This window comes from Gadus morhua, chromosome 20, assembly GCF_902167405.1.
Source record: "Gadus morhua chromosome 20, gadMor3.0, whole genome shotgun sequence".
Classification (NCBI taxonomy): Eukaryota; Metazoa; Chordata; class Actinopteri; order Gadiformes; family Gadidae; genus Gadus; species Gadus morhua.
The window spans coordinates 23,359,601-23,384,600 of NC_044067.1; the positions used below are offsets into that span (position 1 = coordinate 23,359,601).

The window sequence follows — 25,000 nt, forward strand, 5'->3', positions numbered from 1 at the left end:
ACGACACTCTAGCTAATGGTAACATGTGTTTTACATGGTACACCTAGGTCTAGGACATGATCTCGGTGTAGCAAGAGACCGAGCTTGATCATTCATTGGACTCAGCTTAACGTGTAGCTGCTAATTAACATGTAATTTGTCAAAAATCTCCATCGGGAAGCAAATCTATAGCTGGTCATTATTGATAAAGGCCTCCAAAATCGACAGCTAATTACTACCCCGAAACATATTCAAATATGATCATATGTGGCACTGTTGCAATCGTCTCGAAACGTAGATGTCAAAGGACACCTTGTTTGCTCTGTTGCACCACCGGGAAGATATTTTCATACTTCTAATGGATTGATTCATATTTTAAGGTTCTCGGAGTGAGACTTTAAGTGGCTGCAGCAGAAGTGTTGAGACGAAAGATGATATCAAGAGATTTATAGAATATTCCCATTCACATTATGATTCTTCGTCGTAACATCCGACCAAACATCCTTTACATTCACAGAGCGAAGATTATGAAAGTCCAGGCTCAGCAAGTGCTCCATCTCGTTGCACCTGCACCCAGCGGCTCGCTTGCAAGATTTTGGCCTGAAGTTCTTCCCAGACCAACACCCTAGCCGTCCAACATGCATATCTGAGAATCAGGCCTCTCTTTAATAATGACAAAAAGTTATGAGAGAAACACACATTAACTTTTTGTTATCTCATAAGCGGCGTGGTGCCGGCTGCTTTTGACCTTTTGACCCCCGACTTCAAAAACGTGGCCACAGGCCAGCTGTGTCTACACACCTTTAGCCACAAATGTACACCTCCATCCCACAAAAAATGGGGACTAGAAACTAACCTCTGTCTTATGTACATTTACTGTACTGTTGGAGGTCACGCCCCTTTGCCGACCTTTTCGAGATAGCTAGGGATGCTAAAATGTTTACACACATTTCCCGGGGCCCCGTGTACGACATATCCGAGATTTGGAGTTCTAGCCCTTAGAGAAAAAAAGTTTTCTCAAATGGAGTGTCATTTGGACAAAGCCCCTCAGAAGTGTAGCCTGCAAGACCTAATGGTTCAGAATGTGGTGGAAAAAAAGTTTTTGAGATAGGAAGGTCCTACCGCCCTGAAATTGTAATACCTTATTCTAGGGCCTAACTGGGACCTCCGCACCGAAACTTGGCCCGGTCGGACCCCGAGGGCAGGAAGGGGGGGCCCTTCCTGCCCGAGACTTGGCCCGGTCAGACCCCGAGGGCAGGCCCCCCCTTCCTGCCCTCGGGGTCCGACCGGGCCAAGTTTCGGTGCGGAGGTCCCAGTTAGGCCCTAGAATAAGGTATTACAATTTCAGGGCGGTAGGACCTTCCTATCTCAAACCCCCCCCCCCCCCCCCCCCCCTCAACTAACGTGTCCCCCCCCCCCCCCCCCCCCCTTCATGGGTCTGATTCGCCGATTTCCCATGCTGATATCCCCGAAGATTCTCGGGCATCTTCGACAATTTGGCTATAGATTGTCTCATTACACGCTAAATAATATAATTATAGCCTTGTAGTGACCGTAACATAATTCACCTACAGTATTTCGTTATGTGTTGTTCTTTCAATTGTGTTGTTGTTTACTGCATGTCATTTACGTTCTTGGTGGTTCAGGGATCGCGGTCCCTAAGGAGTACGTGCGTCTCATGACGTCACAGACCATGCTGGATTTGTTTACCTTCAGCACGCTTTGTTTTCCGGTTTTCTTTTTTACAAAGTAAACGAGTCACACGGCTGTGTGCTCAACGTGCGAAGTTGTGTTCTTAACTTATTGCAATTTCCACAGCCTAATTATATATATAGGTTTTGGCATAAACATAACTAGGGTGCACTGTACTATCTGCGCACACCCTTTCTGAAGTCTCTCTCTCTCTCCCTCTCTCTCTCTCTCTCTCTCTCTCTCTCTCTCTCTCTCTCTCTCTCTGTCCCTCCCGCTCTCTCTTTCTCTCTCTCTCGTACCGTTTTGTGGAGCACGTTAATTGTCTTGGAACACTCCCATTCAGAATGCATTGGTTTACATTTCGTTTTGTGTAACACGCAAAAAGTCGGACTATGGTGCTCGGGAACACGCTTCAATAGATTAACGTTCGTGCGCAGGAGCACGCAATTGCGTGATACCGGGTTGGTCATTTACTTGCATTGGGGCAAATTCCGTGGCCACATCACGGATGATTTAAGTGATTCCGTGAGACCAACACGGACTGTGAGTTAAGCGCCCGTGGTCGACTCGCTCGTTGAAACGGGGATCCGTGTGTGAGCCACGGAATAACATTGTCATTTACTTGCATTGGAGTCAATTCCGTAGCCACATCACGGACCATTTAAGTGATTCCGTGAGACCACCACGGACTGTGAGTTAAGCGCCCGTGGTCGACTCGCTCGTTGAAACGGGGATCCGTGTGTGAGCCACGGAATAACAGTGTCATTTACATGCATTGGAGCAAATTCCGTGGCCACATCACGGACGATTTAAGTGATTCCGTGAGACCAACACGGACTGTGAGTTAAGCACCCGTGGTCGACTCGCTCGTTGAAACGGGGATCCGTGTGTGAGCCACGGAATAACAGTGTCATTTACTTGCATTGGAGCCAATTCCGTAGCCACATCACAGACAATTTAAGTGATTCCGTGAGACCACCACGGACTGTGAGTTAAGCGCCCGTGGTCGACTCGCTCGTTGAAACGGGGATCCGTGTGTGAGCCACGGAATAACAGTGACATTTACTTGCATTGGAGCCAATTCCGTAGCCACATCACGGACAATTTAAGTGATTCCGTCAGACCAGCACGGATTTTGAGTCAAGCCCCCGCCGTGGTCAACTTTGGCACACACACAGATTGAAACGGGAATCTGTGTGTGTGTGCCACGGAATATCAGTTTCATTTACTTGCATTGGAGCAACTTCCGTGGACACATCAAGGACAATTTAAGTGTTTCAGTGAGACCACCACGGGTTTTGAATTAATCCCCGTGGTCGACTCGCTCGTTGAAACGGGGATCCGTGTGTGAGCCACGGAACATCAGTGTCATTAACTTGCATTGGAGCGAATTCCGTGGCCACATCACAGAAATCGGCGTGTTTCCGTGATGTGGCAACGGATTTCGAGTTAAGCGTCCGTAGTTATTACACGGATTCCTGTGAGACCAGGTTGCCTTTAGCCGTGTTCTGTTAATATTCTAGAACACACGGGAGGCATGTCGCAGTTCATGTACTTCAGCGAGTCAAAGCCAAAGTTCCTTTCCCCCAATTCCTTCTCAACCATGGCTCAGATAACCCCCAATACAGTCTCGTTGTGGAAATACAAGAGACGTCAAAGAACCGACAAGAAACACTTGCGTTACAGTGTGTGTGTTCACACACATATGTGGCGCTCGCACGGCCGTGTCTCATTGGCGGGCCAACGTCTCTGGGTGGGCCAACGTCTCTTTTTTCAAAGGCGAGCAGAACAGCTAGTGCTCGTTTTACCAAACGCAAGTTTTAGCCACTGGGGGACCATAGGCAGGCTAGGGGAACTCATATTTCCGTTAGAAAACCTCATAAAGTGAGATTTTCATGTCACGGGACCTTGAATGTTTTATGTTTGGGTCTCGCGGAGTGAGAAACCTTGAAGTTACTGTGGAGTTACCGTTATTACTATACCTACCTACCGTTTCGATTTACAATTACTATTCCTACCGTTCAGAATTGAATACAGTTTGATGGTTGAATAAACCGTGGACTAGACACTGCCTCCGCCTCGTATTTGAGAACATTATAATATATAATATCATGGCCAAAAGCTGTGTGCACCTCCGGAATATTATGGACAGAATTGCAACCCTTTGGTTGCGACAGTTTTTAAGCACTCTCCACAAATTACGTGATTTTGTAATTTGTCAGACAACTAGCTGTGTTCGAAATCGTTCCCTATCACGGATATAGTGCACTATATAGGGTGCTCGCCATTTTGTAGTGGTGTTCGAATTCTCAGTGGTTAATTTCATGCACAATATAGTGCACTTAAAATACCCAATGAATAGTGAACGATTTCGAACACGGCTCATGTTTCAAAAAGTGACGTGAGTCAGTGGAGGGGGGGGGGGGGGCAGGCAGAGACTGTGTGTGTGAGCCGGAGGCAGAGCGGGAGAGACGTAAGCAGAGTTACGAAATAGCAGGCGGCAGGCGCGGTTCGAAACTGGTGTTATTTGGAACAAATGTGCTGTAATTTCAACGCAAATTAAATTATATCGATATTGACGATATGGTCTCGTTTCATATCGCGTTTGAAAAAATATCGATATTTTTTAAATATCGATATATCGCCCAGCCCTAGATACGGGACACTGATTAGCACGCCGGCATGTCATCCGACATGGAGGTTTGAAGCGGGGCTGGCATGGTGATACCCTTGATGGCCCACGCCTCGCCCATGATCTCGCCAAATAAATCGGCCATACGGTCCAGGGCGGTGGAAGCCCTGGACCAGGAGAACCCCGACTGTGAAGACATCGTCCGACGAGTTGTCGTCGTCCACCTCGATGGGGTCGCTGTCGTCGACGTCGTCGTCATTTGGAACTCCGGCGTTGATAATGACGATGGCCTAGGGGAGAGCACCACCGACGGGGAAAAGAAAAGGTGCCTGGAGAGGTGCCCCTCTTCAGGCAACGCGCGGCAGGCGGCACAGGAGGCGGGGGTTGACATAGCAGCCGCGGCTTGTTCCGAGGCAACGGAAACATGCCAGGTGCTCGTCACCCGGTGCCAGAGAAGCGGGACAGGAGGAACAGCATGGCCCTGAAAAGTGCCCTGCTCTAAGGGAACCGCTCTTCAATGGCCCTAAAAAGGGCAGTTTTTCTGTTGCCTCACCCACGCCGCTGCCACAAGGTATCTCTGAAGAAGTCATCGTACTTGCTGTTGTTCCTAACTGTTGATCGGACAATGCTGAAAGAAAAGGGAGAATGACCAGCGGTGTGTGCTGCCTTATATACACGGTGCCACGGGAAATGTGGGCGGTGCCCACTTTGATTGTTGCATAGCTGAAAATTTCAGTGCACGCCCACGGGACAAGCCCATAAGGCCAGGCCTAGAAGGCGTAGCCTACCTGAAATAGAACAGCCTCCACCAAATGACCTACATTATATATAATGTTAATAACTAATATTTCTAAGTCTTAAATCATTTCTGGGCACTGACGATTAGTTGGTCACTTTGAGTCTTTTGTTCACTTGCCGTGGTTGTTAATGTTGTGGAAAGCTGTTGTATTGAACAGGAACATATGTATGTGTGCCCGCCCTCTGTTGCAGCGGGGCCATAAGGAAGCTGTCCATGTTCAAGAATATTGAGAAGAGACCCATGGCGTGGCCCTGTCAGCTGACCATCGGCAGCACCGTGGCCATCCGCATCGTGGGGTACAAGGCTGTAAGTACAGCCCTGCGCCCGTCACTCATTCTGTAGTGGGCTATATCCTGAATGGTCCCTGAAAGGAGGCATTCCGCCCAAGTGTTGCTTCTCATCTGCCTTGTACAACCTGCTAGTCTGTGACTAACAGGGTTTTGATGGTACATGTCCACGAGGGCCAACCACGCCTCCAACAAACCAGTGCTTTCTGTCTCCCCCTATCCAGCGCTGTCTCCCCCTACCCAGCGATGCCTCCCCCTGTCTCCCACTAACCAGCGCTGCCTCCCACTAACCAACACTAGAGATAGACCGATATGTTTTTTTCAGGGCCGATACCGATTATTTGTAGTCAAGGGGGCCGATAACCGATATTTGGACCCGATATTAATTTACAGAAAAAGGGAAAAAATATTGGCGTGAAATTTTTGGATAATACAAACTCCAACACTGAACTTCATTTAAATGCCTTTAACCACTTAATCGTCAAATCCCGCGGGCGGATAAGTTTTAGTTACACCACCCCTTCCCCCCAACATGCTGGGTCAATTTTTGGCATCATTCAGTTGAGTGATATAGTCATGTCATACACCGTTTGAAAGGTTAGACTCTCAGGAATGTCATCCAATGTCAACCATTCGGTGGAGTAAATATGTTTAGCGAATTGATCAAAAATATCCTAGTGTCTTAGGTCAAAATAGCCCCTCACCCTCCTCCTCCCTTGGTCCATTCTAACTTTATCGTCGCTGTGGATATCCTTTAGCCTAGAAATCTAGACGCCCCAGGCGGTAGCAAATTTAATTTGCAGCCAGGGAGGTCTAGCCTTCTGTCGTCGTTTTTCGCTGCTGGAAACCGAAAAAGGGACAGGCCAATCAGATCGTGAGGGGTGGAATCGAGCCGAATGACGACAGAGCTGCGACGGTTCCGTGTTAGAGGTAAACAATAATGGCTGCTGCTGCTGGCAAACAGCTGTCTTTCGACTCGGCTTTGGCCGCGACTCTTCAAGACTTGAAGTTATCATTTTCTCTGAGAAATGAACAAAGAAATGCACTGAAGTCTTTCCTTGAAATGAAAGATGTATTCTGAGTTTTTCCGACCGGATACGGTAAAAGTTTGATTTTAGAGCGACGGAAATTTCCGTTGTTCTGACTACGTCACCTTCTTCGTTGCTCTGATTGGTTGTAGCGCTATCCTATTGGTGCAGAGGGAACTTGAAAGACAACCGTTTATCCCGCCCACACTGCCACCGTACGAGACCAGACCCAATATCTTTCCGATATGGGTCTGGCTTGCCAGGCTAGATATCCTTAGCAATGACTTGATACTTCATGTTGGGTCTTAAAATGTTCATGAGAGTCCACAGAAATCGAATATCAATATTATTTTAGTCTAATTACATTGTGTATATGCACAAGCCATCTTATACAAAGCAGCCGAAAAGTAGAAAACCGAAACGCTGCAATGTTTTTTTGTGGAAAACTGTGAATAAGGGTTTGAATTCCGCTATTGTCTGATTCATGGAATCCGCTGTGTTTGCCAGGGTCTCACGGTGACATAGAGCCCTTACACATGTCTGTAAGATCAATACTTCCTTGTTTACAAGCCTTACAAGCCAATGAGGCGATCACTATCAAAACGGGGCATGTATACTTTGATTGACAGCTACACCAGCAGACAGCAAGGGTCGGGGACGGGCCTAAGATATCCTAATAGCCAATGAAAATACCTTTCTGTCGATATCCAGCATGTCAAACTCCGTCTCACGTGTGGTTGAGAAAACAAATGTGCAAGGGGTGTGCGTAAACTAGCAGGCTCTTCCCCAGAGTGCGAGTGTGAAGCAAGTGGTTGATCAGCGCGCTTGTGTGTGGTTGGTTTATTTGGACATAATTATTTATAGTATTTTTACTATTTCATTTTTGTTGTTTATACCATTGCAATTTTCACTTTTTAAGTAGAAATAATAGGCAAAACACTTCGTTTGAGCTTTTTTTGTCCGTCGTGGCTCTGCGTGTAACCAGAGCGTGTAACCAATCAGATGGTGCTGTGGGTTGGACAATGCTGGAGACAGCATAGTGACAACAGACAAGAGAGGCGCGGCTGCATCAGAGCCAAAATAACCCCGTTTTAAATTGATCTCTTATCGGCCGTTGGATAAAAAAAAAAGGCAGATGCCGATATGCGTCAAAATGCCGAATATCGGCGCCGATATTCGGCCCGGCCGATAATCGGTCGATCCCTAACCAACACCGCCTCCCACTAACCAGAGCTGCCTCCCACTAACCAGCGCTGCCTCGCACTAACCAGAGCTGCCTCCCACTAACCAGCGCTGCCTCCCACTAACCAGAGCTGCCTCCCACTAACCAGCGCTGCCTCCCACCAACCAGAGCTGCCTCCCACCAACCAGCGCTGCCTCCCACTAACCAGAGCTGCCTCCCACTAACCAGCGCTGCCTCCCACCAACCAGAGCTGCCTCCCACCAACCAGCGCTGCCTCCCACTAACCAGCGCTGCCTCCCACTAATCAGAGCTGCCTCCCACTAACCAGCACTGCCTTCTTCACCAGTGCTGTCTCCCACTAATCTGCGTTGCCTCCCCCTAATCAGAGCTGCCTCCCCCTATCCAGCGCTGTCTATGTCCGGGTCGGACCATGACAACGTATGGTTTCGGGTGCTTTTCTATTCTTAAAGAGTGAGTTTTATGGTTTTAAACCTGGTAATAAGTCTTATATGATTGGTGGTTCCCCTCCTCATGGTCCTCTGGTCTAGCAGATGGTTTCCTCATGGTCCTCGGGCCTAGCAGATGGATTCCTCATGGTCCTCTGGCCTAGCAGATGGTTTCCTCATGGTCCTCGGGCCTAGCAGATGGTTTCCTCATGGTCCTCGTGCCTAGCAGATGGTTTCCTCATGGCCCTCTAGCCTAGCAGATGGTTTCCTCATGGTCCTCTGGCCTAGCAGATAATTTCCTCATGGTCATCTGGCCTAGCAGATGGTTTCTTGGAGGCTGTCCCCCTCCTCATGGTCCTCCCTCCATGGTCCCTGACCTCCAGGTGACTGACGAGAAGCTGAAGAAGATGTGGACCACGGTGGACGCGCAGAGCGGCCAGCGGGAAGACGTGAAGAGAGAGACGGTGTACTGCCTGGACGACGACAACGAGACGGAGGTGCAGAAAGACGACACCATTCAGGGTAAGAGAGAGCGATGACCCCCCTGCCGAACAGTCAGAAGTGGATTGTGCCGACAGTTCATGTTTATTCATTTAACGGGCCAATGTTTTCTTAGGTGAACTTCCAAATACAGTCGAAACGCCATGATGATGACCTTCCATTTTGAACGTTGTTTGTCATTTGAAACCCAACTGCTGTTTTACTTTCTTAAAAAATATGTATGGTTAAGAAGTGTGTGTGTGTGTGTCTTTTCCAGGTTTCCGTTATGGAAGTGACATTGTTCCCTTCTCCAAAGTCGACCAGGAGCAGATGAAATACAAGCATGACGGCAAGTGCTTCGCTGTTCTGGGCTTCGCCAAACAAAACACGGTACGGGGTTCCTATTATTCACACTGCCCCAAAACAACATGTCTCAACCGGGGGTCTGGGCGCGGCAAAGCCGGGGGTCTGGGTGTGGCACAGCCGGGTGTTTGGGAGTGTCGCGTTGGGTCCCCTTACGACCTGCTGCTCAGCATCGTGTCAGGAGCATAGATAGTATATAAAATGGATGTAGCATCCAGGCAGACCTCAGTTATTCCAACTGCATCCAATTCTCTTGGTTTATGCGCGTCGCCATCTTAGTTTGACTCGCCATAGTTTGACTCCGCCTCATTTCCTTTAACCAAAAAAGGGCATTGATCTTGGGCGCAGCCTCTTGGGTGACAGCTAGCTAATGTTGCTAATTCGGTGTATGTCACCTAGATGGGCGTATCTCCCGCCCCCTCAGGGGCGGGAGATACGCCCCTAATTATTCATACATTTTAACCTCCAATAAAAATAAACTAGCCTCCTAAAGAAATTCATCCCCCTCAGTGATGTCATGGAGATATGAACTAAACATACTGACTAGAATGATTTTTTGGACCAGGCTGTAAAAAGGTTTAATAAGACTGTGAAAACGGCCTGTTTAACATGTGGGTCAACGAAGAATTGCTCCCTTTTGGTACCCCCTCGTAGTGGCTGGTATATCTGGCTGTGGTTGGGGCTTGGTCAGGAGCCTATAGGAGATACAGAATGATTCTTGTGTCGAACAGTCACAAGTGGATTGTGAATACAGTTCATGTTTAGTAATTTAATGGGCCAATGTTTTCATTGGTCAACCACACCTCCACCTTGATCCCAAATTGAAACTAGTGAGAAGATGCTTAGTAAAGGAGAGGTGCATAGTGTGCAGCGGGACACAGGGTCGGTGTTGCATGGGGTCCTATGCAGTATAACCACTAGTAAAGTGACCCGACGCTTGCGTTCCCGTGCTTCCCTTGTTTCTGAAGTGAATAACTGTACTGCTTTGAACTGCCGTATTTTCCGCACTATAACTGTACGTCCACACCAGAAGCGAATTGAGCGACCAAATCGCCGGAAGTCATTCACTTTCTATGGGCAAGAGCGACCAAAGCAACCAACGCTACCAGCGGCCAAAGTTGAGCGACCAGAGCGTCAAAAAGAAGTTGAAAACTTTTTAACTTTATGCAAATGACTATGACGTGCTTCAGCGGCCAAACACTGACAGCCAATCGGAATGTAGACGCTCTTCGCTTGCGTGGATCCCAGGGAACACCGGCAGGCACATTGGTTCCTACCTACCTTTATTCACTCACTGAACAAAATGTCGGCTGAAGTATTAATCGCGGCTGTAACTGGGCACCCGGTGTTGTATGAACCAACCCTTTTTCAGTTCAGAGATCGAACCGCCATAGTGGTTTGGATACCAAGTGATGACAAGCAGGAGTATTTATACATCTAGAATGTTCGTATTTAAGCGGGAATCATTTTCATTTGCTCTCCATGCCACCAATCTAACCAACCAATCGCGTGTAGCATGCTTTAAACAAAACCAAAAAAGTTTTTGAAATCGTCACATAAACAAACTAATCGACAAGACGAGGGATAAATGACAAGGGATATATCTCTTGTCTTTTATCCCTCTATTCCCCACTATTCACGGAGGCTGAGGTGAATAATTGTTAATTAAATAGTCTAGATAGATAGATAGCCTAGTCAAGTCTTTATTAATACCAAACGACACAAATCGTCGGGAATCCATTTAGGTGGTTCGGCCCACACAGGACAGTAGCCTACAAGACCACACAGAACAAGTCTGACTGGACATACACACAATACATCACATTACAACTAGACACGCGTTGATAGATAGACAGACAGATAGGCCTAGATAGATAGATATGTTCCATTATTTGCCTTGCGGAGCCAACCAGTCCTGTGCACGTATGCAAATTAGCCATGTGCGCCAATGTCTATTTGTTTTGAGTGCGACGAATGAGTGCAGATCATGATTTGCAGATGCAGATCAGTGAAACATATTTTAACTAGCCTACTACAGCACGCAGGGCTTTTTGTTCTCGGTTGTAATTAGCCTACATTTTAGGATTTTTTTTATATTGGGGGGAATCACTGTCCTACTTGTTGTCGAAGCACTTTATCCAACAATCAAAACCGTCTCGGCAATATGGCCAAGGTGTATGGGAGAGTTCACTCTTTGATATGGCTGTCTGTAGGGCCTACTAAAAGCATACGGCTCCTTTAAATCGGCTCCTTTAAATCGGCTCCTTTAAATGCGTCTGCATAATTGAATTGTACGTCATGAGCGACTTGAGCGACCAAAGCGAACAGAAAAATTCCGCAGCGAAACTTTGTGAGCGACCAAAGCGTTGGTCGCTCCTGGTGTGGACGTACAGTAAGGCGCACCGAAGTATAAGCTGCAGCAGCTAAATTGAATGATGTGTAAATATATATGCCGCACTGGACTATAAACCGCAGGTGTTTTAATGTTTAATTACCATTAGGGCTGGCCAGAATGCCATTTTTCAGGCTTCGAATACTCGTTGGTTTTTCCGAGCGAATGTTCGAATACTCGTGCCAGAAAAAAACACCATCAAGAACAACATTAATAATCCCTATATACTCCCTGGAACCGATTTTGACAGTATCTGCATATTTTGTTGAAGATTTAATAGCTTTTGAACGTTAATTAGTAGGCCTAAGTAGGTTGAAGTTCCTTAGTTTTTCCCTGTGAAAGCGAACAGCTGTTGTTCCGTTCCAAATCAGCTGTCCTCTCTGCCATCTCAGCCCTTACGGGAGCTTTTCAATTCATCCTGGAACGTGCATCTTTTCAGGGAATTTGTACAATAAATCAATAACAAATACCGAATATTGATTGTCTTATGTGTCCATATTATATCCATTATATTGACCGGGTATTCTCAAGACGCTCACGCTCTGCAGCAAGCCAGTCACAGTTGATTGGCGTGGCGCTGTACAGCGAACGTAAACAAACAAATAAGCTAAGGTTAGCATTTCGCTAAGTATTACTTTTCCTCCCGAGATCCCGCTAATGTTGTGTTATAAAGTAAAGGGAAACAAGATATCTATTCTTCCTCCACCTCTCTCCCTTTTCTGCTTGGTGTCGCCGACGCTTATAGTTTGCCTCCCTCGCTCTGGTAACGTCACGTACGTGAAAAAGAAAAAAACTAAGCTCCGAATACTGATTTAAGCTTCGAATACTAATTTTCCGAACGAGTATTCGAATAATTCGGGCCAGCCATAATTACCATATGTAAGGGTTTGTGCAGAGGGGATTGTCGGGAAAGAGATGGCTTTCTCGCTCTCGTAATGTCTGTCTTGCTCTCGTTCTGTCTCTCGTACCACTCTCGGTTCCACTTTTCTCACTCTTTTCCGGCCTCCAGCTTTTCCTGCTGGAGCCCGCCGCCTAAAGGTGGGGGAGGCGCGGACCGGTCATAGAGCCAATAGAGTTAAAATTGGTGGACTGTAACCTGTAAAATCCATAGATTTAGGAGGTCCCCTAGTGGCCGTTAGCTGTAAAAATCCATAGATTAGCCGCACCGTTATATAAGCCGCAGAATCGAAAAATGGGAAAAAAGGCGCGGCTTATAGTCCGAAAATTACGGTAATTTATAACCGTTCTAATATACATTCTCTCGCTCTGGCTGGGCAGGTCCACCGCCACCAGTTCATGGGGAATCAGGCCATGAAGGTGTTCGCCCCCAAGGATGACGAGGTAGGACCTGAAGAGCAGTCCATCTTCTCTAGTCAAATAGCATTTGTTATGAGATGAAACACATATGACTTTCTATTCAGTTTTTGTCCACTTAAACTGTAATGCTACGTTGTGCGTGTGTGTGTGTGTGTGTGCAGCACGCGGGTGTGGCGCTGTCCTCCCTGATCCGCGCGCTGGACGAGCTCAAGATGGTGGCCATCGTGCGCTACACCTACGACCGACGCTCCAACCCGCAGGTGGGGGCGGCATTCCCCTGCATCAAAAGGAAGTACGAGGTGAGCAGGTCGCACTCTGACATACGCTCTGCCCCAAGAGGCACGACAACTGCAGGGCCCATGCCACCAGACTATCAGGAACCTGGACGTTTAGGGGCAGATATTGAAGAGAGCTATATTGAAGAGAGCTAACCCTAAAATAACATTAAATACCAAAGGGATGTTCCACTACATAACGGTGAAACGTACGGTTCAATATAAATACATGTTAGGTTTCACCCCATTTCTGTTGTCACTTTAAACGTTAAATCTTATTCTGTTTCGATGCACTCTTACTATGCACTTCACCGTCACTCCTTATAAATAATTCCCACATCGAAGTTATGCTTTGACTGTTCTCGGTGTCTCAGGGTAACAGAGATGAGTAGATGTAGTGTTGAGACCCAGCCTCAGTAACATCCGCCCCTCCTGCGCCTCCCCTAGTGTCTGGTCTACGTCCAGCTGCCCTTCATGGAGGACCTGCGCCAGTTCACATTCCCCTCCCTGGAGAACAAGAAGTCCAAGCCCTCGGGTAGGAGCGCTGAGCTTAATGCTGCTGCGGTTTGACTCCCAGCTCAAAGGTTTTCTCCGGTCTGCCTGCAGGCATCTTTGAACAAGGTGCTGTTCGTAACAAAGTCAAATGTCGCTTAGATAAAAGTGTTTGGGAAATTAAATGTTAAAAAGGCATGCCACTTAAAAGGGTCAGATAACAAGCTCTTAATCTTTGTTTGATTTTCAAGCTGTAAAGGCAGCTTGAAATTTTTTCCTTTCACACAGGTAGCATAAATCATTCCCCGGATAATCCCGGTGGGGCGGTCTCCGTGTGTGACACGTCTGATGAGGCTTATCTCCTGCTATGCCTTGCACGTCTGAGAGTTTATCCGGAGTTCATGTGGGAAAGGCCTATTAGTGAGTAAGTCATGGAAAGTGTGTGTGTGTGTGTGTGTGTGTGTGTGTGTGTGTGTGTGTGTGTGTGTGTGTGTGTGTGTGTGTGTGTGTGTGTGTGTGTGTGTGTGTGTGTGTGTGTGTGTGTGTGTGTGTCCGCCCAGAGAGCCAGCTGTCTGCGGTGGATTCCCTGATTGACTCCATGATGCTGGTGAAGGAGGACGAGATGGGAGAAGAGGTGGACCTGTTCAAGGTTCACCACCTGCCCAACCCCTCCTTCCAGAGGCACTTCCAGGTAGTAAACATCTCGACTGGAAGACTGGTGCTGTTAGAGCAGACATCCCTACTGGATGACTTGGAATAGCTTCCTTCTTACATCGTTTCACGTTGTCATTGATGAAACAATTACACAATTTTCCAGAATCCCATTGTTTAGTTAGTAGTTTGCTCCACCAGTAACTCCCAATCCTTTCTTTATGAGTTCTCCAAGTGGGCAGCATGTGGGTCAGGAGGTGGAGGGATTGCTTTTATTGCTTATAATGTTTGATCCTCTGAAGACAGTAAAGTAATAACCAGCAAAACAAGAAAGTTGGAAAAACTAATATTAATACCATTGGAAATATTAAAAAAAAAAATGCTTTATCACCATTAAAATGCTCAGACTCAATAAGGAAGTGAATGGGTTATAGATGTACCCACCGTCCATCAGAGCAGGAAGGGAGCTTAACTTTTGCCTTACCCATATATTTAAGCAATAGATCACGACAGGCTGTGGTATGTGCTCATTATACCACTGTTAAGGGGCGTTGTCCGGCCCCGACGCGCAGCGGAGGGCCGGCGACCCCCTTCACAGTGGTATAATGAGCACATACCACTGACTGAAGTGATCTATTGCTTTTATACAACGGTTACTATTATGGCAAAACGAAAGTCATAGACACACACTACATTTAAAAAGTAACCAAGAAAGTCAAAGTATACAAAAAAGTAGTCCCTCCTGGCTGCCTTCAAAATGCACGACGGTCGCTATGCAACACACTTTAGCGTCCCTCCGAGAGAAGGCTCCGATAGAGAAGGCAATTTATCCTATGGAGCAGTTCACTCGCCGTGTGCCTAAGCTTTCGTTAGTCTCTCCATCGCCTTGCTCACACCCGGAGTAACAACATTTACACCCTCTCCATCATTAAACATATTTTTTACTTTGTAACTGTTTCTACTTCCAGGCGTGGAGTGATATGCAAACTTTCACAAAATGATTGGGCGTCATAGCAGTTATGTATACGCTCATTATACAACAGTTAGGAACCAATCAGATCGCTGGATTCAAGCCACCCGTTGTATAAATTGATATATACAATACATATATAGTTGGATATATGGTACAGGTTCTGTTACAGACTATAAAGCCTGGGAATCGTCGTCTTTCTTAATTGCCTCAATCTAAATTAGGCTACAGTAGCCTACCGTGTTAGCAGACTATGCTACTTAACCTCGGCATGATGATTTACAAGCATTTGTGCTACAAAGGTAAAGAAACAATGTTAGCGCCTTTAGTGATCTTTATAACATTTTGAGAATGAGGGGATTTTCAGAGTTTGCACCGTGTCTATTCTGCTTCCTGCCAGTAGGCAGTGGGCTGGGGAACAGAGAGAGACAACATGCGCTTAACAACACCTTATGCTCCTCTGCTGTTGAAATGTAACCCACTACAATTACAAATATACAACCCTTACTTGTGTATATATATATTGTATATCAAGTTTCATGTGGAAAATAATCACCAGGAGCACATTTGTCTTTATATATATATATATATATATATATATATATATATATATATTTGTCTTTGTGTCGTTACCATGGCGGCGGCGCGCATAGTTCGCGACGCCCTGTGTCTCACCGTATTTTGCAAAGTAGTGTTAATTTACTTGTTTTTTGTAAGCCTTTTCGCTAAAAACTGTTTAGCGTATACATCGTATAGCCGACAGGAACTTTTGGACATCGGTTCCTGCAATTCCGTCAACTTTACGGACGCATTCGGTCGCATCTCGGAAATAGCCAGGACAGCGGAGCCAACTGTCAAACGGATCCGGAGCACCAACGGACAGCGGCACAGATGTAAACAGAGAGGGTCGCGCGGAGGTCTGAATGCCAGGCTAAAACTAGCGCCTCACAGACCATCGCTTCCCAGCATCTTTCTCGCCAATGTCCGATCTCTTGCTAACAAAATGGATGAACTGCGACTGAGGATCACCACCAATAAATGGATTATGGACAGCAACATCATGATTTTCACAGAAACCTGGCTCAACAGCAACGTTCCGGATAGCGCCATCGATCTAGCAGAACGCTACACTCTCCGTGCAGACAGAACGAAGGAGTCCGGTAAGACTAGAGGTGGGGGTCTGTGTATTTATGTCAACAAAGCTTGGTGCACGGACACTACCACCATCGAAAGTCACTGCTCGGATAACATAGAATATCTAATGCTGAAATGTAGACCTTTCTATCTGCCCAGAGAGTTTACATCCACCATTGTGACTGCAGCCTACATTCCCCCGGACGCTAATGCTGCATTTGCAATGAAAGAACTGCACAATGCAATCAGTAAACAACAGACTCTGACCCCCGAGACAGCCTTTATTGTTGCGGGTGACTTCAACCACTCCAACCTAAAGTCTGTACTCCCCAAATTCCGCCAACATGTCTCCTGCCCCACTAGAGGAGACAAGACATTAGACCATGTATACACAAACATAGCTGATGCTTACAAAGCCGTCCCCCTCCCCCACCTTGGTCAATCTGACCACCTCTCTTTGTTCCTACTGCCTAAGTACTCCCCACTCATCAGACGGGTGAAACCCACAGTGAGGACAGTCAAGGTTTGGCCAGAGGGAGCAGACTCTGCACTTCAGCAGCGGTTTGGTAGCACTGTCTGGAGGGATTTTGCCACTCAGGCCACCATCGACTCCCACACGGATATTGATATATACGCATCCTCTGTTCTGAAACGTATGAACTCTGAAATCAACAGTGTCACCACCCTCAAACGGATTACCATATTCCCTAACCAGAAGCCTTGGATGAACAGAGAGGTCCGACTCCTATTGAAGGCACGCGACATCGCCTTCAGTTCAGGTGATGCTCGGGCCTATAGCTCATCCAGGGCTAACCTGAAGAGGGGCATCAAAGCGGCCAGGCACTGCTACAAGCTGAGGATCGAGGAGCACTTTAAGAGCAACTCTGACACCCGACGCATGTGGCAGGGCATCCAGGCCATTACGGATTACAAACCGGCCAACATCTCACCCCCATCCAGTGACGCCACCCTTCCTGATGCGCTTAACCACTTTTATGGACGCTTTGATAGGGAAAACAGGGAGGTGGCCATCAAGGCTGTGCTCCCTGCAGACCACCAGCCCCTCACTCTCTCCCCCATTGACGTGTGTGCAGCACTGAGCAGGACTAATGCACGGAAGGCTGCTGGGCCTGATGGTATCCCCGGACGGGTTCTCAGGGCCTGTGCTGTGCAGCTGACTGAGGTCTGGACTGACATTTTCAACCTGTCACTAGCCCAAGCAGTTGTCCCCATTTGCCTCAAAACCTCCTCCATCGTGCCGGTGCCAAAACACTCCACTGCAGCAAGCCTGAATGACTTCCGCCCAGTTGCACTTACCCCCATCATCTCAAAGTGCTTCGAGAGGCTAGTCTTGGCTCACCTCAAAACCTGCCTGCCACCCACACTGGACCCTTTCCAATTCGCCTACCGCCAGAACAGGAGCACAGAGGATGCCATCTCCACGGCACTCCACTCCGCCCTCTCTCACCTTGACAACAGCAACACCTATGTCAGAATGCTGTTTATTGACTTCAGCTCAGCGTTCAACACCATCATCCCCTCCAAACTGATCACCAAGCTTACTGAGCTGGGCATCAACACCTCCCTCTCCTGGATACAGGACTTCCTAACCAACAGACCACAGTCTGTCAGGTTGGATGAACACACTTCCTCAACCCTCACCCTGAACACTGGCGTTCCACAGGGCTGTGTGCTGAGCCCCCTCCTCTACTCCCTCTTCACCTACGACTGCACAACTATACATGGTTCCAATATGATTGTCAAGTTTGCAGACGACACTACGGTGATTGGTCTCATCAGCAACAACGATGAGACGGCCTATAGGGAGGAGGTCCAACACCTAACTGCATGGTGCGCCAACAACAACCTGGCTCTCAACACTAAGAAGACGAAAGAGCTCATCGTTGACTTCAGGAAGTCTAGAGGTGGCACACACACCCCCATCCGTATCAACGGGACAGAGGTTGAGCGCGTCACCAGCTATAGGTTCCTAGGTTTCCACATCTCAGAGGACCTCTCTTGGACCCTCAACACCTCTAAGCTGATCAAGAAGGCTCACCAGCGTCTCTTCTTCTTGAGGAAATTAAAAAAGGCCCATCTGTCTCCTCAGATCCTGGTGAACTTCTACCGCAGCATCATTGAGAGCATCCTTACCAACTGTGTCACAGTATGGTATGGCAACTGCTCTGTCTCTGACCGGAAAGCCCTGCAGAGGGTGGTGAAAACTGCGCAACGCATCATCGGTTCCTCACTCCAATCCATCGAGGCTGTCCAGCACAAGCGATGCCTGCGAAAGGCGCGTGGCATCTGCAAGGACTGTTCTCACCCCAACCACAGACTGTTCACCCTCCTCCCCTCTGGGAGGCGCTACAGGTCTCTCCGGACCCGGACTAGCAGGTTTAGGGGAAGCTTTTTCCCTGCGGCTGTCACCCTCCTAAACTCTAACCCCCCTCCCCCCCCCCGCGGCAATTCATTGCACTAATCCATGCTAGTTGACTGAACAATTATCCCTCTACTTGAATTTACATATCCCCTGTATCAACACCCATAGTACTCTATTTTTATTTTTATTTCTATTTATATCCATGCTAGTTGACTGAACAATTATCCCTCTACTTGAATATTTATATTACTATATTTATATTTATTTATATTTACTGCACTTATTGTAACTATGCTGCTCTGATAATTCTCTGATAATTCATGTACAAACTGCACTTTACTGCTCCTTTGCACTTCCGGTTGGTCACAAAACCTCATTTCGTTGTACTCTGCAGTGTCTGCACAATGACAATAAAGTGAATCCAATCCAATCCAATCCAATAATCGATAACAGAAAGGATAAGGTTGCATCTTATTAAAGGGGACCTATTATGCTTTTTCGACTTTTATGACCTATAAACGTTGTTATAATGATTGATAGTCATGTTTAACCATACTAAAGTGTCAAATAATGACGTACATGCATTTCGACGTATTCCCTACCGACAGTCTGGGGTGGCTGTGCAGAGCGCTAAACACTCGGGACAACGTTTGCGATTCACTTGTTCACATTTCCGGGAAATCATCTACGTAGAGGCACTCCTGCCGCGCCCCCATATGCCTGGTCAAATCTGCCCGCGCACGCGCTTCAAGGAAGGTAACCAATCACAACAGAGTTGGGTTGGCAGGAGCGGGGACAGCAACTGGGATAATAAAGTGCTCTAAACCAGCTGGTTTAATAAAGTCCTTTAAACCAGGATTAATAAAGTCCTTTAAACCATCTGGGATTAATAAAGTCCTTTTTAAACCAGCTGGATTAATAATGCCCTTTAGACCGGGATTAATAAAGTCCTTAAACCAGCTGGAATAATAAAGTCCTTTAGTCCGGGATTAATAAAATCCTCTAAACCTTAACCAACTGGATTAATAAAGTCCTTTAAACCATTTTTATAAAGACCTTTAAACCAGGATTAATAAAGTCCTTTAAACCTGATGTATTAAAAAAATCCTTTAATCCAGATGGGATTAATAAAGGTGTTTTTGGTGCCCCCTGACTCCTGACATGATGCGTCTCTTTGTAGTGTCTGCACCACCGTGCGGTGCACCCTGACTCCCCGCTGCCCTCCATCGAGCCCTGGCTGCAGGCAGCTCTCCAGCGCCCCCTAGCGGTGGCAGCGTGCTGCCAGGCGCCGCTGGAGGAGCTGAAGAAGAGCTTCCCCCTGAAGCAGGTGGAGAAGAAGAAGCAATTGAAGACCAGCTCCCAGATCTTTGGCAGAGGGTGAGTGTGATTCTTCCAGGTCAGGCTGGGGGTCCCATGCCTGACCTCCAGGTCAGGCATGGGGTTATGGGGTCATCTGACCATTTGAACAATTTGTTTGTAATTCAGGGATTGTTAACACTATGTGAAATGTGCTATATTGATACAATGTTAATTAATTACATTTTTATTATGTGTATTTTAGGATAAGAATGAACGGCCCCTGACTGTACCCGGTCCCTGACTTGTTTCCTGGTCCCTGACTTGTTTCCTGGTCCCTTGTCTCCTTGTTCCTTGTTTCCTGGTCCCTGGTTTCCTGGTCACTGACTTGTTTCGGTCCCTTATCTCCTGGTCCTTGTTTCCTGTTCCCTGACTTGTATCCTGGTTCCTGACTTGTTTTCTGGTCCCTTGTTTCCTGGTCCCTGACTTGTTTCCTTGTCTCTGACTTGCTTCCTGGTCCCTGACATGTTTCCTGGTCTCTGACTTGTTTCCTGGTCCCTTGTTTTCTGGTCCCTTGTTTCCTGGTCCTTGACTTGTTTCCTGGTCCCTGACTTCTTTCCTTGTCCCTTGTTTACTGGTCCCTGACTTGTTTCGGTCCCTTGTCTTCTGGTCCTTGTTTCCTGTCCCCTGACCTGTTTCGGTCCCTTGTCTCCTGGTCCTGGGGGTCATGGTGGAGACCTGGGGTCAGGCATGGGGTCATCTGACCATTTGAACAATTTGTTTGTAATTTAGGGATTTTTAACACTATGTGAAATGTGCTATATTGATACAATGTAAATTAGTTACATTTTTATTATGTGTATTTTAGGATAAGAATGAACGGCCAGGTTCTTAGGATAAGAATGAATGTACCAGGTTTCCTGGTCCCTGGATTTTTTCCTGGTGCCTGCATTTTTTCCTGGACCCTTGTTTCTTTGTCCCTTGTTTCCTGGTCCCTGACTTCTTCCCTGGTCCCTTGTTTCCTGGTCCCTGACGTGTTTCCTGGTCCCTGACTTGTTTTCCTGGTCTTGTTTCCCGGTCCCTGACGTGTTTCCTGGTCCCTGACTTGTTTCCTGGTCCCTGACTTGTTTCCTGGTCCCTTTTTTTCCTGGTGACGTGTCCCTTGTTTCCTGGTCCCTGGTTTCCTGTTCCCTGACTTGTTTCTTGGTCCCTGACTTGTTTCCTGGTCCCTGACTTGTTTCCTGCTCCCTTGTTTCCTGGTATCTAACTTGTTTCCTGGTCCATGACTTGTTCCCTTGTCCCTTGTTACCTGGTCTCTGACTTGTTACCTGGTCTCTGACTTGTTTCCTTCTCCCTGACAGGTTTCCTGCTCCCTTGTTTTTTGGTTTTCAACTTGTTTCCTGATCCCTTGTCCCTGCCTTGTTTCCTGCCCCCTGACTTGTTTCCTGGTCCCTTGTTTCTTGGTCCCTGACATGTTTCCTGGTCCCTGACATGTTTCCTGGTCCCTGACATGTTTCCTGGTCCCTGAGTTGTTTCCTGGTCCCATGTCTCCTTTTCCCTTATTTCCTGGTCCTTGTTTCCTGGTCCCTGACTTGTTTCCTAGTCTCTGACTTGTTTCCTGGTCCCTGACTTCTTTCCTTGTCCCTTGTTTACTGGTCCCAGACTTGTTTTGGTTCCTATTCTTCTGGTCCTTGTTTCCTCTCCACTGACTTGTTTCGGCCCTATGTTCCTAGTCCCTGACGTGTTTCCTGGTCTCTGACTTGTTTCTTTGTCTCTAACTTGTTTGCTGGTCCCTGACTTTGTTTCCTGGACTCTGAATTGTTCCCTGGGCCCGTATTACAGAAACTTCCTATCTTAAGTGCTAAGTTAAGATCTTTTTTTTCAATTTTGCTGCGCTACATGTAATAAAAGAGCTGCCATCTCGCTAGTTAGGAGAGCTGATGGGTCATCCTAAAGTAAGGACATTTTATTTGGGATATTCAGACTTGTTTCAAGGTCCCTGACTTGTTTCCTGGTCCCTGACTTGTTTCCTGGTCTCTTACTTGTTTCCTGGTCTCTTACTTGTTTCCTGGTCCCTGACTTGTTTCCTGGTCTCTGACTTGTTTCCTGGTCTTGTTTCCTGGTCTCTGACTTGTTTCCTGGTCCCTTACTTGTTTCCTGGTCTTGATTCCTGGTCCCTGACTTGTTTCCTGGTTTCTGACTTGTTTCCTGGTCTCTGACTTGTTTCCTGGTCTTGTTTCCTGGTCTCTGACTTGTTTCCTGGTCCCTTACTTGTTTCCTGGTCTTGTTTCCTGGTCCCTTACTTGTTTCCTGGTACCTGACTTGTTTCCTGGTCTTGTTTCCTGGTCTCTGACTTGTTCCCTGGTCTTGTTTCCTTGTACCTCAGGCCAGAGGAGCCTGATGCCAAGAGGAGCCGGGAGGATGAGAAGGACTTCAACCTGGCAGACATCTCAGAAGGAACCGTGACCTCGGTGAGAGCTAGGGAGCGCTAGATGACCGGGTCTCATGAGGTCCGGGTCCCGTGGAGGGCTAAGAGGCGCTGGAGGACCAGGCCTCATGAGGTCATGGTCCTGTGGAGGGCTAAGGGGTGCTGGAGGACCGGGTCGCATAAGGTCCTGGTCCTGTGGAGGGAGACACCCAACGAACGCTTTGAACCCCAGAAGACATTCAGGAGACACTTGAAACACTGATTCAGATGACCACAACATATATCACCAAGTACACATATATTACCAAGTACACATATATTACCAAGTACACATATATTACCAAGTATACATATAATAACAAGTACACATATATTACCATGTACACATATATTAACATTTACACATTAACACATATATTACCAAGTACACATATATTACCAAGTACATATGTACACATATATTACCATGTACACATATATTACCAAGTAAACATATATCATCAAGTACACATATTTGACCAAGTACACATTAGCCAGTTGAACCTTGTCCTGAGGGGTCGGTCCTGGCTGGGGGCCAGTTGAACCTTGTCCTGAGGGGTCGGTCCCGGCTGGGGGCCAGTTGAACCTTGTCCTGAGGGGTCGGTCCCTGCTGGGGGCCGCGGGGCAGAGCCTGTGAATCACGGTGTGGCTCTAGATTACATCATGTACCATGGGCTGCTTGTTTAAAGGAATGCACTCAGGACAACCTAAACAGCACTCTGAGTGTGTCTCACTCCCTTCATGTCTCGCAGCCCAACCATAACAGGATGCTGGGGGGGCAGGGCCGATGTGGGCGGAGTGTCATGGGGTCATCTGGGATGAAGCCAGTCGAAGTGAGAGTTGTGACTGTTGTAACAGACTGGGATGGGCTTCAGGCCGTTCACAGACACTCAGAAAACGGGATAGTGGGTTGAAATGCAATTTTTAGGGAGGTAGAAAACTAATAATTTAGGGCGCACCGGTGGTTCACCGGGTAGAGCGCGTACCATTAAGACCCAGGCCTTACCTCAGCGACCAGGGTTAAATTCCTGCCCGTGGTCTGCATGTCTTACCCTCTCCCTCCAATACCTTCCTGTTTCAATCTTTAATAAAAAAGGAAAAAACCTTCAAAAATAAATCCAAGAAAAGAAGAGATATGGATGTGAATGTTAACAAAGTGGTCGTGGTCCTGTGTCCCCAGGTGGGCAGTGTGACCCCCGCCAGAGACTACCGCTGTCTGGTGAAGTTGAAGAGCCTCCCATTCGGAGAGGGTGAGCCGCTCCTCTCCACGTCTCCCTCACATTACCCAGCAGGCCGTTCAGCTGCACTCACTCTGTCTCTGTGTCTCTGTTTCCCGCCCAGCCTGCCAGCAGCTGACTCACCGGATAGAACAGTTGCTGGGTAACAAGAAAACAGCCTACTACATGAAGTGCATCACCTGCGTCCAGGCCTTCCGAGAGGAGTCGGTGAAGGTAAACAAACACTCAGTTTGATGGATGCTGGGTCTTAAGGCGGGGGGGAGGGAGTTCACTTGTTTGGGCCGGGGGCCAACGTGAATCAGTCTTAAGCAACATTCAACATTAGCTCCATCATTATGGCCCGAGAGTGGAATACAGCCAGCTGTCAGAACATTCCTGAGGCCTCCATTTTGTTTTACACAACTCTTATTTGGGGTTAGTGTAACTGATCACTGTATTCTTGTCATCTGTGCGTACACTACCGTTCAAAAGTTTGGGGTCACCCAGACAAATTCAAGTTCTCAGCTGTGCTGACATAATTGCACAAGGGTTTTCTAATCATCAATTAGCCTTTTAACATAATTAGCAATGTACCATTGGAAAACAGGAGTGATGGTTGCTGTAAATGGGCCTCTGGACACTTGTGTGTACAGAGGATGTAGATATTCTACAAAAAATCTGCAATTTCCAGCTAGAATAGTCATTTACCACCTTAACAATGTCTGGACTGTATTTCTGATTCATTTAATGTCATCTTCATTGAAAAAAAACGACCTTCCCTTCAAAAAAATATAGACATCATTAGTGTGTGTATGCATTTGCATGCGTTTCTGGATAATGGATGTGGTGTGTTCAGCTGGGGAACGCTGACCTGTACAACGGCTACCTCCAGTCGCTGAAGAGGAGCATTCCCTCCAGAGGTCTGGCCATCTTCTGGGACCTGCTGGTTCAAGGTGGGCTCCAAACCTGGGTGGGGGCCAGATCACCTCCTTCCCCCCTGGACAGGATCTTTGGTTTAAAAAAGTAAACGTATACTCTTCTTGGAATAACAGTACGTTTTATTGTGTAGTGATCAATCTCTTAATTCATTATTTTGACAGATGCCATCACTCTGATCAGCAAAGACGAGGTGGAAGGAAGCACTTTCTCCAAACAAGAAGCCCAGCAGGTAATCACCCGTGGCCAGATCCCCTCTTGGCTGAAGATGCCCTTGTTGTTCCTATGAGTGCAGTTCAGAGGTTATGGATGCAGAGTCTTTCTCACATGCCGTTTGTTTGGGCCAGTTCCTGGTCGCCCAGGAGCGGAGGGAGGCTGCGGACGTGGCTCCTGCAGTGGAGGACCCCGGGGACGTGGATGACCTGGTAAGGGGCCCGGACAGACACCTCTCTCACGCTACCAGCAGGGGCCGTAGAAAACCAACCTCCATGCTCGTATTTGACGGGTCATGTTACTACGCCTTGTGCAGACATTCATTCATTCATTCAGTGATGACCCCTAAGAGATGTGTTTCCTCTGTT

At 47.4% G+C, this 25,000-nt stretch overlaps 1 protein-coding gene across 1 annotated transcript in view; it reads left to right on the forward strand.

Annotated features, from left to right (window-relative positions):
• LOC115533183 (X-ray repair complementing defective repair in Chinese hamster cells 5) overlaps nt 1-25,000 on the forward strand; it is a 35,775-nt gene that overhangs the window by 10,467 nt on the left and 308 nt on the right. The window contains exons 7-20 of the mRNA XM_030343525.1: nt 5,294-5,408; nt 8,430-8,568; nt 8,804-8,916; nt 12,560-12,622; nt 12,760-12,897; nt 13,321-13,408; nt 13,926-14,056; nt 19,684-19,880; nt 22,186-22,270; nt 23,447-23,516; nt 23,608-23,717; nt 24,340-24,436; nt 24,584-24,651; nt 24,767-24,844. Coding sequence (XP_030199385.1) covers nt 5,294-5,408; nt 8,430-8,568; nt 8,804-8,916; nt 12,560-12,622; nt 12,760-12,897; nt 13,321-13,408; nt 13,926-14,056; nt 19,684-19,880; nt 22,186-22,270; nt 23,447-23,516; nt 23,608-23,717; nt 24,340-24,436; nt 24,584-24,651; nt 24,767-24,844 — 1,492 coding nt within the window. The remainder of the gene's footprint in view (nt 1-5,293; nt 5,409-8,429; nt 8,569-8,803; nt 8,917-12,559; nt 12,623-12,759; nt 12,898-13,320; nt 13,409-13,925; nt 14,057-19,683; nt 19,881-22,185; nt 22,271-23,446; nt 23,517-23,607; nt 23,718-24,339; nt 24,437-24,583; nt 24,652-24,766; nt 24,845-25,000) is intronic.